The sequence below is a fragment of the Mercenaria mercenaria genome, chromosome 5, assembly GCF_021730395.1.
Source record: "Mercenaria mercenaria strain notata chromosome 5, MADL_Memer_1, whole genome shotgun sequence".
Taxonomy (NCBI): Eukaryota; Metazoa; Mollusca; class Bivalvia; order Venerida; family Veneridae; genus Mercenaria; species Mercenaria mercenaria.
The window spans coordinates 56,933,182-56,950,307 of NC_069365.1; the positions used below are offsets into that span (position 1 = coordinate 56,933,182).

Sequence of the window (17,126 nt, forward strand, 5' to 3'; positions counted from 1 at the left end):
TGAATATCAACCTTTAGCCTGCTGGTGGCAAGTGATTCTGCCTTTGTGACCAGTGCGTCCATGCAGGCTGATCTTGGTCTGTACTGTTCGCTATTCAGTCAGTAAATTTTCAGTGAACACCCCCTCGAATAATAAATGATACTGCCCAAACTGAATGATAGATAAGTCCACATTAGAAATTTGTTAGGGTAAAGATTAAAGATTTCACAGTATATGTCAAGCCTAGGGGATTGCTCTCACCACCTCAATTCATAATGCTCTATGTTTTACCTACTGAACTAACCTGAGCAGGAAATACAATGAGGATATACATTCAGGACTCCTGATGGGTTTCAGCACTAAATGCCTTTTATTTCTCCCAGTGTTACGAGTTAAGAATGAAAAATGACTGGGAGATATTTTCTGTTAAAAACAATGATATTTCCCAGTTTCCTTACATGGTAGCAATATATGAACTATGGTATTCCTCGGTATAAACCAAACACCTCCACCCCATCCCCATCATCATCCTCATCCCTCCCTTTTCTTCATTTCACTTTCACATTTTTCTTAATTACCAGAAAAGAATGTTAGCTTTATTTATATTGATATTTCTCAAAATGAAATTATAAAAAAACCAACATGTTTTTACTGGAAAATTGGTCCCTAAATACCACCCACCCCTCCCCTCAAGCCATCTCACCCCATTTTGCACAGTGTTTATTCATGAATTATACTATAAAGTCTTCATACTTTCAACATTAATTTGCCAAGTCCTTCCCACAAATGTATCAATTCTGTATGTTTAATTAAAATCAATAAAAGCAGATTAATGGCATAGACTGAACATAATCAAATGAAACTTTCTGTAGACACCAAGGGCATTAACATTTCTATTTCAAGAGGCAAAAATGTTCAAAATTTGTGTTCTGAAGCCACTTGTATTTCTTTAGAATATATTCCCTTCCCTCCTAAAACCAGCCAATTATGACTTTCCACCAAAATATCATGCAGTATAAAATGGATATTAGTATATGTTACTATAACCTTTAGCCTGCTAGCGGCAATTGATACTGGCTTTGCGACCAGTGCAGACCAAGATCAGCCTGCACTACGGTGCAGGCTGATCTTGGTCTGCACTGTTTGCTTTTCAGTCAGTAAATTTTCAGTGAACACCCCTTCGATTGATAAATAGTTTTGCCCAAACTGAAGGTTGAACCAGTCCATTTTAGAAATTAAGCAGGGTAAAGGATAACTTATTTCATGCCGAACTCTCACTACTTTTGTATAAAGTAAGTAGAAATTCAGCTTTCAGATTAATGAAATAATATTCTATAGCCAAAGCTCATGAATTTGTCATACGCCACTCAAGCTAATGCATTAATAAATTGTACGCTAAAATGAGAAGGAAAATAGAAAATTTCCCAAGGTGGCATTCAACATTTTATTCCGAAATCAACAAAGTCTATTCATGCCTATTGAGGACTCAATGTAAAACTAACTTATCTGCTTGTTTACTAACATAAACATGGGACAGTTTTGCACTGAGGCCTAGATAAAATATATATTGGTATTCTTCAACAATGTCTTGTAAATTACAAACAATATATATTGACAAGAACTTTATATGAGACAAGAAATTCACACAATTTCAAGGCAAACTGGTGCAAAAACTGTCATCCTATGAGTCAAGGGTCCATTATCTTCCTTCAACATGTAATAACAGTGGCATAAAGAGACATCTAAAGCTGACAGAAATGTCTATTGAGGGAGCACAAACTGCTGCAGTCAGCACAAAGAATTGACAGAAAATAATGTCTACTGATGGACCACATGTTGATAGTATTATAGTCATATCACTCACTGCAATAAAATAAGCAGAAAAGATCATCCAGAATAGACAACAGAAAATAAAATTTGTTCAGGGAAAGCCTTTTCTTTTACATTATTAGAATTTTATTTTCACATCAAAATCTCTTGAAGAAGACGGAACAGTTATCAAAGGGACATGAAATCCTTTGAGCCCAGTATGACCTTGACCTACAAGGTAGGGACTAATCCGACTTGGATCTTACATGCCACACATCAACATGTTATAGTGAAAATATATGTTATTTCAAAGCCCCTTGATGGATGACAAGAGTTATGGTCCAGACACAAAATTGGATTCTGCTGCCTTGATTTTGAAGCTAAATCTAATTCTGGCATGTGGATTGAGCTTACTACGTTAAATCAAATGGACCACAGACTCAGACAAGACAAGAAAACTCAGGCAGACTAAGTAAGAACATACAGCAATGAGGACAGACAATACAATGCAAATTACAGAAAATTATCAAAATGCAAAAACATGACTGTATATTCTTTCTACACTGAAATTCCTGCTGTTAAGTATTTATAATTTTGATGAAGCTGTATACAGCTTTTGCATTCCAATTCCCATGAAATCTATTGACCACAAACATTAGCTACAATTGTTTATATATGTTGCTTTGTCATGATGTGAGATATATGGTTTACCAGATGTTGTACATGGAATGTGTGTGTTGTGATGTGACATTATGTTTGCTTATTCAAGTAGCTACAATTAGTTAAAACCTGTGTCATTTCAGGGATCGATAACTTAAAAGGCATACAGCTCTGGATCAATAAAAAACAATGTGAAAAGAAAAAAAATGTACATAGTCGTTAAGAAATTTCCATGTGGGTATGAAATAAATGCTTGTATTTAAAGTATAATAATTGTACATGGAACACTTAAATACAAAATCACTATTTATTTCTAAAATTAAATAATTTTTAACTCCCCATAAAAATTTCAGTCAACCTTATCATAGTGAATACTTTTAACAAGAATACTGACGAAGACAGAAATTAGCAGGGGATACACACAATACAGTACACACTGTACCAGTAGACCACACAAATAACCATCAAAAAGTGGTCGCTTAATAGAATGGTCTCTTAAAAATCTATGGGAAATTTAGAAAGAAAAGAAACATTTTGAACTGTTGCTATACCTTGCACACAAAAGTTGAAAGCGTGATAAAAATTGTTCAAGTTTTTGTTATAAAGACTATGAACACTTCTCCCAGTCCACTGGATGTGATTAAATGTTTTATTTGCTCAACCATTAATTTTTGTTTGTTTGCGTTGGATTTCATGCCCTTTTTCAACAGTATTTCAGTTAACCTAACCAGTGTTCCTGGATTCTGCACCAGTATAAACCTGTTCTCTGCAAGTAACTGCCAACTTCCCAACATGAATCAGAGGTAGAGGACGAATGCTTTCAGACACAATGTCTTCTATAAAATCTTCACAGAGAACATATGCCCCGCCTGGGATCGAACTCATGACCCTGCGATCCGTAGACCTGCGCTCTCCCTATTGAGCTAAGCGGGCGGGTCATATAATATTATTTCCAAAGTACTTTAACTAGATGGTCACGGAACAGTACAGTCAAAATCAATTAATAGATACTACTAATGAGAATTTAACAGCGCAAATTTTTTGTGGTCTCACGTCACAGATAATGAGGAAATCCTTTAAAGGGATGAATTTATACAGCGAAAATATCTGGGTATGATTTAAAGCAGTCGCTCACAACAGTTAAGTTATTAATAAATGTGGTCACATGTTCCATTTTGACTGTGCTGTCGTATCTTCTTTATTTAATACAAGTTTACTACAATTCTGCGCTCAACCCTAAATATCTAAGATTTAGAAATAATATATCTCATTTTAATGATCTGACGATGAATGGAATCACTGCTTTGCATTCAGATGCGAAGGAATTATATCATGAAGGCACAGCCCGGGTGACATAATAATATGCATCTGAACGACAAACAATGATTCTATTCAAGAGCAAATCACTGTTGGAGAGATATAATTTCGATTCTAACACATAAACAAAGTATATTATCTACATCTTTAACCTTTACCCTGCTATATTTCTAAAATGGACGGGTTCATCATTTAATTTGGACAATACCATTAATTATTCGAAGGGGTGTTCACAGAAAATTTACTGACTGAATAGTATGCAGGCCGATCTTGGTCTGCACTGGTCGCAAAGGCAGAATATTTTGCCGCCAGCAGGCTAAAGGTTAAATATATTCACCAAATATTTGCCTGGGTTTTTTTTGTGGTTTTCTTTTCCAGCACGCCGCTGTGACATTTGATGCTGTGACGGAACAACTGAGACTAACAAACTGCGTGTGAGATGCATAGTAACACACAGTCTCAGTCTTCTTTGTTTAATAAGAAAATATATCTGACCATATTAGAATAGAATCTCACCTCTAATCTTCTTTCTGACAATTTTCTAATTACAAATCCAAGGTCATCGACAAGTGTAGGAAACCTGAGTAGTTTCGCATCCATCGGCGCTTTACACGATGTGTCCTTGACCTTAGCAAACAAAACCGTCACAGCACTTTCTGAAAGCTCTTCTATTTCACCATACAGAATTGGTACACGTAACACACCATTATCTGAATAACAACAAAACAACAACATAGTTAAGTGAAATTTTTTTGTTGGAAAATGGGAATGCACATCAGATCCCATCATAATTTAAACCCAAAGCCTCCAGGGGATTAATGAGACTCAAACTGATTAGTCTATCCCAACACAAAGATATATCATTACTTAACAAGGATACATCTCACTGAATAGCATTTTTCCTTAAAATTCAAATTTTACGAAATATTAATGTTTGTGTACTGGTTAATACAAGACAATGTTCCATGTTTTTCATTCATGATTTCACTTAAATGAACACACACTGCATAAGCTTCACATGTACAATACCTGGTAATATTCAGCTAGAAGTCTTGTAACCAAACACAAAGCCCGCTTTCTAAAAATTTTCTAATGGTCGCTAGCTACATGTAACCTAACAAAACAAACTACTCTGCATGTAATCATTCTGTATTGAAACAATGAATTTAAAAGGAAATGTTAATTTGTCTTTGGAACATTTACATGAAATGTATTTATTTATTTATTTTTATTTTGTTGGGTTTAATGTCGCGCCGACACAATTTTAGGTCATATGGGGACTTTCAAGCTTTGATGGTGGAGGAAGACCCCAGGTGCCCCTCCGTGCATTATTTCATCACGAGCGGGCACCTGGGTAGAACCACCGACCTTCCGTAAGCCAGCTGGATGGCTTCCTCACATGAAGAATTCAACGCCCCGAGTGAGGCTCAAACCCACATCGATGAGGGGCAAGTGATTTGATGTCAGAGACCTTAACCACTCGGCAACGGAGACTCCCCTACATGAAATGTAATTTTGTCTTGGAACATTTACATGAAATGTAATTTGATCTTGCAACATTTACATGAAATGTAATTTTATCTTGCAACATTTACATGAAATGTAATTTTGTTTCATGTAATTTTGTCTTGAAACATTTACAGGAACTTAAAACATTTAAAAGAAATGTAAGTACAGCATTCAACACTCTTTCTTGATTCTTAATGTATATCTAAGGCTATCATGAGCAAATCTAGGGCTGAATGCAATACTGTTGTAAATCCTTGAACATGACTTACTACAGTACTACATTCAATCTCTGAAATAAAAAAGATCGAGTTATGGTCTGTCATGCTTTTGTTTATTTACTTGCCTTTATTGTAAATTTGTAAAATGTTCTCTTAATAATTCATAACCATTTCCAAATTTTATTTCTAACATATTGAAACATTTTAGACGTAAAACTTTTGTCTGCCAAACACATTGTGTAGTAGCATTAAGTTATTTAAATAATGCATAAATGTTTGAAATGTACGTCTGACAGGTCTTCACAGAATAGAATATCCAAATGTTTGTACGTGACAAAAAAAACTTCAATACTTATACATCATACCCAGACAAAATGCTTTTTACTAAATGTAAACTGATTTTTCCCCCAATTTGATGAGAACCTGAGCAACAACGATTCCTCCAGATGCTGTACACAAAAACGACTATGTAGACTTGACTGGCAATATTCTATGATCCCAGTCCAAACTGAACACAAACACTGACTGTTCTATTGCATGCTTGCCTTACTTTTAATGGCATGCAGGTTAATTATGCAAAATAAATGGCAGTTTTTTAATACTTTGTACAAGGAATCAACTCGACCAATGCAAACCGTATGGCTTGCCAACCACAGTCACATAACTGAGATTTGTTAGAAAACTGCACACCGACCCAATAAAACCAACTAATTAGACAGTCAGTTATACTTTCCTTATTTTTAATGCCATGAATGTACATTATGCAAAATAAATGAATGTCTTTAAAAGGCAGTGACGTCCAGATTGTGCAACAACGAAAAAAGAGAAAAAATTTAGATATCAGAAAATTATTGCTATATTTCTTAAGAAGACTTTGAAACTTTGTTACTGACAGATAATATGTTATGGAAACACAAAAATTAGTTGTTTTTACTAATTTTTCCATTCAAAATTGAAAAGCATTTGTAAGGGGGTACTGGATGTTAACTGCCTTTATTATAAAGCTTTATATTTAACAAAATTCAATGTTAAGTATGTATTCCTCTGTGGTGAACTGGTCATAATACAGGAAATTTTTTTGCTGAGGCGGCCCAGGATTTTTTTTCTTGATCTGTCATGTTTAAAATAGCTTAGAAAGAAAAACTCGTGTTCTAAAGTTCATAATATGACCAAACTTCAATTTCAAACAAAGATCATGTTCAGCCAAAATCTGGAGGTCAGTACCTTTAAAATATCTTGTACAAGAAATCAACTTGATCAATGAAAAAAGCTTTGTTCATCAAACATAGTTGCATTCCTGCGATTTATTAGAAAATTGCACAAAAACCCAACTAAACCACGTTAAGCCATATTTTGATACACTTTCAATCCTCTTAATTTAAATTGCAGAAGTCTGATCAAAAAGTCCCCTCTGGTAAACTGATTTCGATCAATTGCCAAAAAGGAATCAGTCATACTTCTGGATAATAAGAGTTATTGCTTCAAGGACAAAACATTACACATCGTCTGTTTCTTATTATGTACACAGTATGTCTGAGTGAGAGGTGTTGAGGTAGTTCTGCACATTTGGATCAAATTTTTTTCTATAATGTAGAATTTGATTAAAATTTAATCCTGATTTTTCAAAACTTCAGAATATAATTTGGGAAATAAAAAAGATAGGGTCCTGTGCTTGATTTTTTCCTAGACTGATTTGAAAAACTTGGACCTCATACAAGTTTTCATAATGAGAGTCATAAAAAAAAAATTGTGAATACTGGTAGTAATTTTCATCCAGGGCAGATTTTAACTAGAGCTATCACTAAAGGTGATGAATGTACCCCCTGCATGCACTGACACAGTACATTGCAATTTGACACATACAAGATTGCATAATTATGTGGAAGATTAGGCGCGCACATGATTGCATATGCAGACTGTATGTACATAGTATGTTAACAAGAAACAAAGTCCCATAACTCTGCAATTTTTGTTGTTGAAAGAACCTAACATGCCCCATGCACAAGTACTGTTGTTATTGATCACCTGTGTGAAGTTTCATTAAACTGTGTCAAGGGGATGAGGAGAGATGGTGTGCACAAGACTGTGTCTATGTATATAGTATAGTAACAAAAAACAAAGTCCCGTAACTCTGCAAATTTTTTTTCTGAAAAAACCTTACATACCCCATGCACAACTACTGTTGTTACTGATCACTTGTGTGAAGTTTCATTAAATTGTGTCAAGGGGATGAGGAGAGATGGTGCGCACAAGATTGTGTCTACAGACAGACAGACAGACAGACAGACAACCTGAAACCAGTATACACACCCCCCCCTTTACAACTTTGTTGATGGGGGGTACAATGAAACTTGATAAAGTATATTACCTGGATTAACCCTAAGCGTAATCTTCTCTCCCTCTAGTTTACTTTTAGCATAAAGATTTAATGGATTTGGTTCATCTGTTACTTTGTATGGCGGGTTCTTTCCATCAAACACATAATCTGTACTGATAAATAACACCCATGCTTTCACACCAGCTGAAATTTACAAGGGTATAAATTAGAAATATTGTAACGACAGGTGGATTTTTTTTTTTTAGTAAAAGTTAATCAAGGTACAAGTTTACAAGACTGGGGTTAAGAGACCAGTCTAAAAACGCCTGTATATGATTGGTTGTTTCTGAACACGATTTTGAAATGGACCAATAGCAAGGCTCCATTCCAAGACTGCTCTCAAATCTCAATTTTATAACATCAGAGCTAGGTCAATATAGAGATTTGAACTAGATGTGTGTACATTTGTAACATAAACTTTTAAGCACTTTCTGTGTATTTTTCACTATTTAAAGTCAAGGACCATAAATCTAGTCTAGCAGAGTAAAATCCCAAACAAAACACCAGGTGCACAACTTTACATGCTATATAACAATATTCTTAATGTTTTATGACAGTAGGTCAACTACTTTTTAAGATATATGCGACACAAACTTTAAGGACCTTTTTAAACATATTTCTGACTTACTCAAGGGCCATAACTCTGATGTGGCTGTGTAAAATCCCAATTAAAAATACCAGGTGCAAAACTTAACATGCTGAAACACAACCTGAGAGGTTTGATGATGCTGGGTAAAATACTTTTTGAGATATGCATGACACAAAGTCTGATGGACAAACAGACATACGGACAAGGGCAAATCTATGTGCTCCATGACCATAAAATATTTTTGCAGGGACACAAAAGTCATTACACTGTTTTATCTTAGCAGGCAAGGGTTCTTCTTACACAATATAACAAAATCATCAAACAGAAGAGCGAAAACCTGAATCACTACACCTCTGTACATTCCCAACCATGTGATGGGGAGTTTGAATCCCTGTTGAAAGCCCAGATTTTCCATGGTCCCTGCAATTCCTTACTTAGGTGTAAGTAATACATTAATATTTATATGCAAATGTCAGTCACTGACAACCAGACATTTGCGTGTAATCCATCTTTTATTTTACTAGACAAAATTGTCAATTGCTCATTGAAAACTGATTTGTGAGAAACAGAAGGTTTGAGACACCCTGACTATAAGAAGGAGTCCCTATCTGGCCGTAACATTGTAAGGATATGGGTAAGTCTTTTTCCTTCTTGCCCAAAAAGTATGTAAGGCAGACCAAATGGTCAACAAGAGTGCCAGAATGTCACAATATACGCCCATCACAGCAAATTTCTTTACACTAGCACCTATATTTGCAAATGGAATTTTAATTTTGTGGTAGTAATTATTGTAATTCTTTTGTTTTTCTAAACCCACATAAAAACTCCTTACCAGGTAGAGATACCTTAAAATACACCTAAAATTTGAAAGTAACATCTATGTTGTACCACAGAAAAGTGGTCTTGGTTTTTCCCTACAGTCAATTATAAAAAAGTTACAACATAAGTTATTTATAGTAACAACTAAGGGAAGTAAATGTTTAAAAAAAAAAAAAAAACAAACAAACAAAAAAACAAGAGCTGTCTCCATAGGATGACACATGCCCCCAATGGCACTTTGAATGAATAGTTATGGCCGATGTTAGAGTTTAGGACCTTTGACCTACGGAGCTGGGTCTTGCGCGCGACACGTCGTCTTACTGTGTCACAAATTCATGCATAGTTATTTTAAAATCCATGCATGAATGACAAAGATATGGACCGGACAGGCCAATCAATGCACTATCATAAAAAATGACCTTTAACGTCTAAGTGTGACCTTGACCTTTGATACGGACATGGGTCTTGCGCGCGACACGTCGTCTTACTGTGGTACACATTCATGCCAAGTTATTTGAAAATCGATCAATCGATGACAAAGATATGGACCGGACAAGCCCATCAATGCACTATCCTTTAACGTCTAAGTGTGACCTTGACCTTTGAGCTATGGACATGGGTCTTGCGTGCGACAACGTCGTCTTACTGTGGTACACATTAATGCCAATTTATTTGAAAATCCATCAATCGATGACAAAGATATGGACCGGACACGCGCATCAATGCACTACCCTTTAACGTCTAAGTGTGACCTTGACCTCTGAGCTATGGACCTGGGTCTTGCGTGCGACATGTCGTCTTAATGCGGTACACATTTATGCCAAGTTATTTGAAAATCCGTCCATCGATGACAAAGATATGGACCGGACACGCCCATCAATGCACTATCCTTTAATGTCTAAGTGTGACCTTGAACTTTGAGCTACGGACCTGGGTCTTGCGCGCAACACGTTGTCTTACTGTGGTACACATTCATGCCAAGTTATTTGAAAATCCATCAATCAATGACAAAGATATGGACCGGACACGAAAATTGCGGACAGACCGACAGACCGACGGTTCAAAAACTATATGCCTCCCTTCGGGGGATAAAAATCCCCCCCAAAAAATTGTAAGTCCACATAAAAATCCTTACCAGGTAGAGATAGGTCAAAATACACATCAGAATTGGATGTAACATGCATGTTGTACTACAGAAAAGTAGTCTCGATTTTTCCCTACGACTAGTAATGAAAAAGTTACAATACAAGCTAATTATAGTAACAACAAAGGGAAGTAATTCTAAAGAAGGGACCTGCGCATGACACTCCGTCTCATGATGGTGTACAATTGTGCCAAGTTGCATCAAAATCCCTCCATGCATGAAGAAGAAATGCTTCGGACAAAGTCATTCTTGTATCTGACCTTTGGCCTCTATGTGTGACCTTGACCTTAGACCAAGGGACCTGATTCTTGCGCAAGACACTCCATCTCATGGTGGTGAACATTTGTGCCAAGTTATATCAAAATCCCTCCATGCATGAAGAAGAAATGCTCCGGACAAAGTTTTCATTCTTGTGTCCTTTGACCTCTAAGTGTGACCTTGACCTTAGACCTAGGGACCTGGTTCTTGTGCATGACACTCTGTCTCATGATAGATGGTAAACAATTGTGCCAAATTAAATCAAAATCCCTCCATGCATGAAGCAGATATGCTCTGGACAAAGTCATTCTTGAATTTGACCTTTGATCTCTAAGTGTGACCTTGACCTTAGACCTAGGGACCTGGTTCTTATGCATGACACTCTGTCTCATGATGGTGAACAACTGTGCCAAGTTTCATCAAAATCTCTCCATGCATGAAGAAGATATGCTCCGGACAAAGTCATTCTTGAATTTGACCTTTGACCTCAAAGTGTGACCTTGACCTTAGACCTAGGGACCTGGTTCTTGCGCACGACACTCCGTTTCATGATGATGAACAACTTTGCCAAGTTTCATCAAAATCCCTCCCTGCACGAAGGAGATTGGCTCCGGACAAAGTCTGTGGACGCCGCCGCCCACCCACCCGCCAGGGGCGTTCCCATAATACATCCCGTTTATCAAACGGTCGTATAAAAAGGAGGAATAATTAATGAAATACTTGTCAAGAAGTTATAGACCTTGTGAGATACCATGTGGATAATGATGCAGTAGGGCTGTTAGGCATATTGACAATACTAACATATTGGAAGACAGACATCTACGATACATCGATATATCGATTATTAAGTTAGATTAATAACCTATTTGTTCATGTGCATGCTATATACCTTTTTGTTAATGTTATTTTTTGTTTTATTGCCTACTTTCCATATTACTGTTTGACTGACTGTGTTGTATTTGTAAAATGAAATAAATAAAAATTCATAAAATCTTTCATTTTTATTTTGCCTTCACTCCTCTTTTGCATTTATCCTACTATACAACTTAATGAACTTACTAATATCAAGCACTGGAGTCGGGTTTCGAACAGCTAAAATTCTGCTTTTTTCTTCCACAGATTAATATTATTATTAATTTATTTATTTATTTACATGGTTTTTTTTTTATTTATTTGTTAAACTTTAACCAAACTGGAATCATGTGCCAGCACCGACACCAATTGCATCCAAATAGTTCATATAGTCAAGCTAAAAAATTCTAAGTATTGCAAAATTATACATATTTGAAACTCTCATAGTGGCCATAATAAATTATAAGGGACTTAATGCAAATGGCTATCAAAATAATGTAGGACAGTCATTTCCCTTGAAAGGTTAGTTTAAACCAAAAGAGGAAGTAATATAATTTGGAAAATCTACTAGGCAATTTCTGTAAATTCAGCAGGGTAGTCATTTTCTTTTATTTTACCAGCTTTTTTTATTTTCATTTTATTTTCATTTAGTGTCTGACATTTATTTTTATTGTTCAGTCCTCTCTTCAATGAACAAACTTGCTTTTTATTTTAGAGAGCCATGGTAGATTGCTCACCTGACTTTCACAACGCAAACAGATAGCAATTTTTTAGAGCCATCCATTTCTTCTACTTTACCTTGACTAACAAATTTAGATGAGCTGTTTTCCATATAAAGAAAACTATGCTGTGCTGGCCATAGTTTTCAAATGATTCTGAAATGTTTGTCTGAGAGACATGGAGGAGAGAAAAAATCATGTGGCAAACTGTTTATTACTACTAGATGTCCACTGGCAACATGTCAAGCAAGCCAGCTGTCAAAAGGAATGCGAATTGCACATGACACTCTAAGTCCACACAAAAATCCTTACAAGTAGAGATAGGTCATAATACACCTCAAAATTGAATGTAACATGCATATTGTACTACAGAAAAGTGGTTTTGATTTTTCCCTACGACTAGTAATAAAAAAGTTACAATATAAGCTATTTATAGTAACAATAAAGTGAAGTAATTCTAGGTTCTTGCACATGACAATCCGTCTCATGATGGTGAACAATTGTGCCAAGTTACATCAAAATCCCTCCATGCATGAAAAAGAAATGCTCTGGACAAAGTAATTCTTGTATCTAACCTTTGACCTGTCACCTCTATGTGTGACCGTGACCTTAGACCTAGGACCTGGTTATTGCGCAGGACACTCTGTCTCATAATGGTGAACATTCATGCCAAGTTACATCAAATTCCTACCATGCATTTAGAAGAAATGCTCTGGACAAACTCATTCTTCAATTTGACCTTTGACCAACTGTGACCTTTACCTTTGAGATAGGAACATGGGATTTGCGCATGACACTCCTTCTCATTGAGGTAAAAATTCATGCCATATATAAACAAGATTGGTCCATGCATGTCAAAGTTATGGTCCGAACAAAATCGGACGAACGGACATACACCGGTCTGCCAAAAGTGGCGACTAAGTCGAGCTCACCGCAAGCGGGCTCGACAAAAATGATTTTTAAACCTACCATATCTCTCGAAACATTTATCATAATTAGACAGTGAATATTTTTCTATGACACTACAAAAAGAAAAGACTTGTGTGCCTTTTTTAAGCAATTTATAATTGTATTAAGTGTAATTTTCAGTAAATATGCTATAGTCGTTTTAAGCTATTACATGTAATTTTTTTCATATTTTCATAATAATTTCTATCAAATTGAACTAGAAAATGATACAAATGAAGAAGCATGTAATGGTTCATGCTCAAAATTATATTTCAGGATGTTTCATACACCAGATTACTATCACAATACATCCATGAGACTTTCTGAGGTCCTGGACGATATTGCAGTAAATGAAAATATGGTGATGAAGAGGAGAAGGGCAGCTTTACTAAAAGAAACTATTGACACAATCACACACAGAGCAGATGGTAAACAAGTGACTGTTTATCATTTAGGCAGTAGATCAGAAGGCACCACAACACAAAGACTGAAATCAGATATTGACATACTATGCTCTGATAATGATAACATTGTGATACAGGACTGGTCTGAATGGACTCCAGGTAAACATAACCACCTGATGATTCAGAATGAAACAACACCTGGTTATTGTCTTCTGCAGGAACTTAGAGATGATGCTCCACTTCCTGTTCCACATGAAATGGGCAATTACTTTGTCAAGGATACAAGTGGACGGATATTGTGCACAAATACAATAATTGATGCTGCTGTGTTTGAAGGAGAACAGCGACAAGGACCATCAGCAGCATCAGCTAAACCAGGTTTTCTTGCTAGTGACGCGGTAATTGCATTTCCTTGTATATCATGGCCAAAGTCATCAAGAGCCTGGCTGCACCAGCAAGAAATAAACATATGGCCAACAGCAGAAATGAAAAGATACGCAACAACTACTAAGTGTTTTGTTGTTGGTGTTGGCAGCAAAGTCAGTGAAAATGCAGCCTTTGAATGGAGAATTTCTACCTCATTAGCTGAACGGTGCCTGATGTTCAATTTAAATCTTACTCAGATAAGATGTTATATCTTAATGAAAATAATTCTTAAAACATACATCAATGTTGAAAATCTTGACAATGAAAGTTATATTTCAAGTTTCATGTGTAAAACTGTTTTGTTTTACTGTATAGCAAGTAAACCTACAAGTGTATGGAAGGAGTGTAATATATTGAACTGTTTAAGCTTCTGTATACAGACATTGAAGAGATGTATATTAGAAGGAAATTGTCCACATTTCTTTGATCATGAAAACAACTTAATGGCTGGAAAAATTTCCACTGTAGTCAAACGTCAGTTACTTGAAAGAATGTCAAATTTAATACCATGTAATGGCATTTTACTTTTTGGAATTCAGATTGATAACCTTGGTGAAAGACTTCAGATTAAGCTTAATATGATAAATGAAGTACATCATGATATATGTCAGCCAAATGAATACAATATGGACATAACAGCTGGTTTATCAATATTCACTGTTGTAGACATTTCAAGGAATCATTATGAGCTTATTCATAGTACAAAAGATAAAAGTTTAGAAATGAAATTGAAAATTCTCTTACATATATTGCTACATTTGACAAGATACTACAGAGATGGTGACAAGTTAGAAAAGACAGCATGCAGACTTTTAGCACCTCTGTATTGTACCTCAATAGGCTCTCTGATAGCTTCTCAGAACATTCAGATTAACAGAACAGTTTCTCCTCAAGCACTTACATGGCTTGAAGCAGGACAGGACTCAGATGTTGCTTCAAGTAGACTAAAACAAGCATCTATAATGTATTGTACTGGAGATATGGAAAGAGTTGCTTTTATTCTTTCTCATATAGAAGAACAATATAATACTGAAGTTACTGAGCCTGTATGTGGCTGCTACAACTTCCATCACACTTCCTTTAAGAGAGGATTTGGTCAACTCTGCTGTCAATATGATGAAGCAGAAGTTAAGTACATAGCTGCCCTTTGTGTAAGATTTTTCCCAGCTGAAGTTAACTGTGTACCACATGAACTTCAGTATGAAATGTTTAGATCAACACGAGAGGACCTGCTACATAGAGGTGGACGTGATAATGACTGGATGGACTGTGCTGTGGTAGACTCACTTCCATATCTTTATTTTCTACAATACAAGGCATATGGCAACCTGCAGAGACCTGAGGAACAGCAACAAGCACTGAACAAACTAATGTGGGTCTTCAGAAAAGAGTGCAACCTTGGACACAGAGAAACAGCACTAAATTTACTAGGACAGTGCATGGAACAGGAGAACAGACCTGTTGATGCTCTACAGTATTACATGTTATCTCTACGTCACAGGGAAAGAAACAATGCTGCAAAAATACATATCTGCATGTGTTTAGCAAATACAATTTCATAAGGGGGCCTCCCTGGCTGAGTGGTTAAGGTCGCTGACTTCAAATCATTTGCCCCTCAACCATCAAAGCTGAAAAGTCGCCATATGACCTATAGATCATTGTGTCGGTGGGATGTTAAACCCAACAAAACGAAACAAGAGGGCCAAGATGGCCCGAGGTTGCTCACCTGAGTAACACACTGTAACAGTGTAAAATTAAATGTGTTTGACCTAGTGATTTCATGGAGACAAATATTGTCCAATTTTCATTAAGACAGGACAAAAAATGTAGCCTCTTGAGTGTAAACAAGTGAATGAAGTATTGCCATGCAATACAAAGTCCCCTACTTGAAGGCACCTAATTTTCTCTACTGCAATACAACATAATGAACTGATATCTGTCAATCATGTATAAACAATATTGTACAATATATATTATGTTATAACAAAACACTTGATTAAAATTTGCATATATAAAAACCTACAGTTGTTTTCATATGGATTTTTTTTGTCCAATTATAAAAAAGTTCTCATATAAGTTATTTATAGTAACAAGAAAGGGAAATTAATTAAATGAATAAAAAAAAATTCTATTATAATTCCACAAAAAGCTCTTAACCAGGTAGAGATAGGTCAAAATACACCTAAAAATTTGATGTAACAATTGCATGTTGTACCACAGAAAAGTGGTCTCGATTTTTCCCTACAGCCAGTAATAAACAAGAGCGCCGCCAAGCGGGGCAATATACGCCTGAAGGGTTACATCAGAGGATGGGAGCAAAATTTAAAGAACTTGTCAGCAAGATCAAAAAAAAGTGCGCACATTGGTGGCTGAGCATGTTCTATGGTATTTCTGATGAACAGTATGAAGTAAGGTTTCTTTTGTGGTGATTTATTACAACTTTCTGCAATTCCTTAACCAGCACAACAAACTAGGAGTGAATTGGTCAACATTTTTCAGGCATCTTATGATGTGTTTATACCTCTAAAAATGGCCAAAAATTTATGTTATGCTGGGACTTTTTATAAATGCTTAAAATTCAAAGACGCCAATATTGTAAATTTTGGTCAAAACAATGCTAATTTTGGTCTTTGCATGGTTATTCAGTTACTGTCACAGGAATATCAGGATATGGAAAAACCTGGGAAGTAACAGAATAAAAAAAAATACAGCGGCGCTTAAGGCATATTGTGCGATGCGTATACAAAACGTTCTCTCAATGAAGACATTTACATGGTGGTATCTGTCGGTTGACATGTAATCTTTATGAAAATTTGCAGAGTGTTATAATGTAGCACACAAACCGGCGTTGAAGAATGTCAATGGTTTTGAAGGTCTATATACACATATAAATGAGACATTTGGTGTTAAAACCAGCAGTTGGGCTGTCCACAAAAATTGTGTAGGACATGGCCCCCATGAAGATTTCCTACTTCCAGTGAAGTTTGAGTATTCATATTTTACCGGTGTAAGTATGTCTTTGAATGATAATTATAGGGTACATAACATTTAACTTTCTGGTTTTGTATAGCTGTGATGAAGCGGTTCAAAGTAATTTG

The 17,126-nt window shown here is 35.9% G+C and overlaps 2 protein-coding genes across 4 annotated transcripts in view; one reads left to right on the plus strand and one right to left on the minus strand.

Annotated features, from left to right (window-relative positions):
- The window catches only part of LOC123557310 (methionine adenosyltransferase 2 subunit beta-like), a 33,093-nt gene that overhangs the window by 7,274 nt on the left and 8,693 nt on the right, over positions 1 to 17,126 (minus strand). For all 3 annotated transcript variants that reach the window (XM_053543669.1, XM_053543671.1, XM_053543670.1), the window contains exons 4-5: positions 7,861 to 8,013; positions 4,282 to 4,475 (exon numbers count right to left, since the gene is read on the minus strand). In XM_053543669.1, the coding sequence (XP_053399644.1) occupies positions 4,282 to 4,475; positions 7,861 to 8,013 (347 nt within the window). The remainder of the gene's footprint in view (positions 1 to 4,281; positions 4,476 to 7,860; positions 8,014 to 17,126) is intronic.
- Positions 12,077 to 16,050, plus strand: LOC128557074 (uncharacterized). The gene is made up of 2 exons (XM_053543668.1): positions 12,077 to 12,125; positions 13,475 to 16,050. Exon 2 carries the CDS (start codon positions 13,476 to 13,478, stop codon positions 15,588 to 15,590), a length of 2,115 nt encoding a protein of 704 aa, XP_053399643.1. The 5' UTR covers positions 12,077 to 12,125; position 13,475; the 3' UTR covers positions 15,591 to 16,050.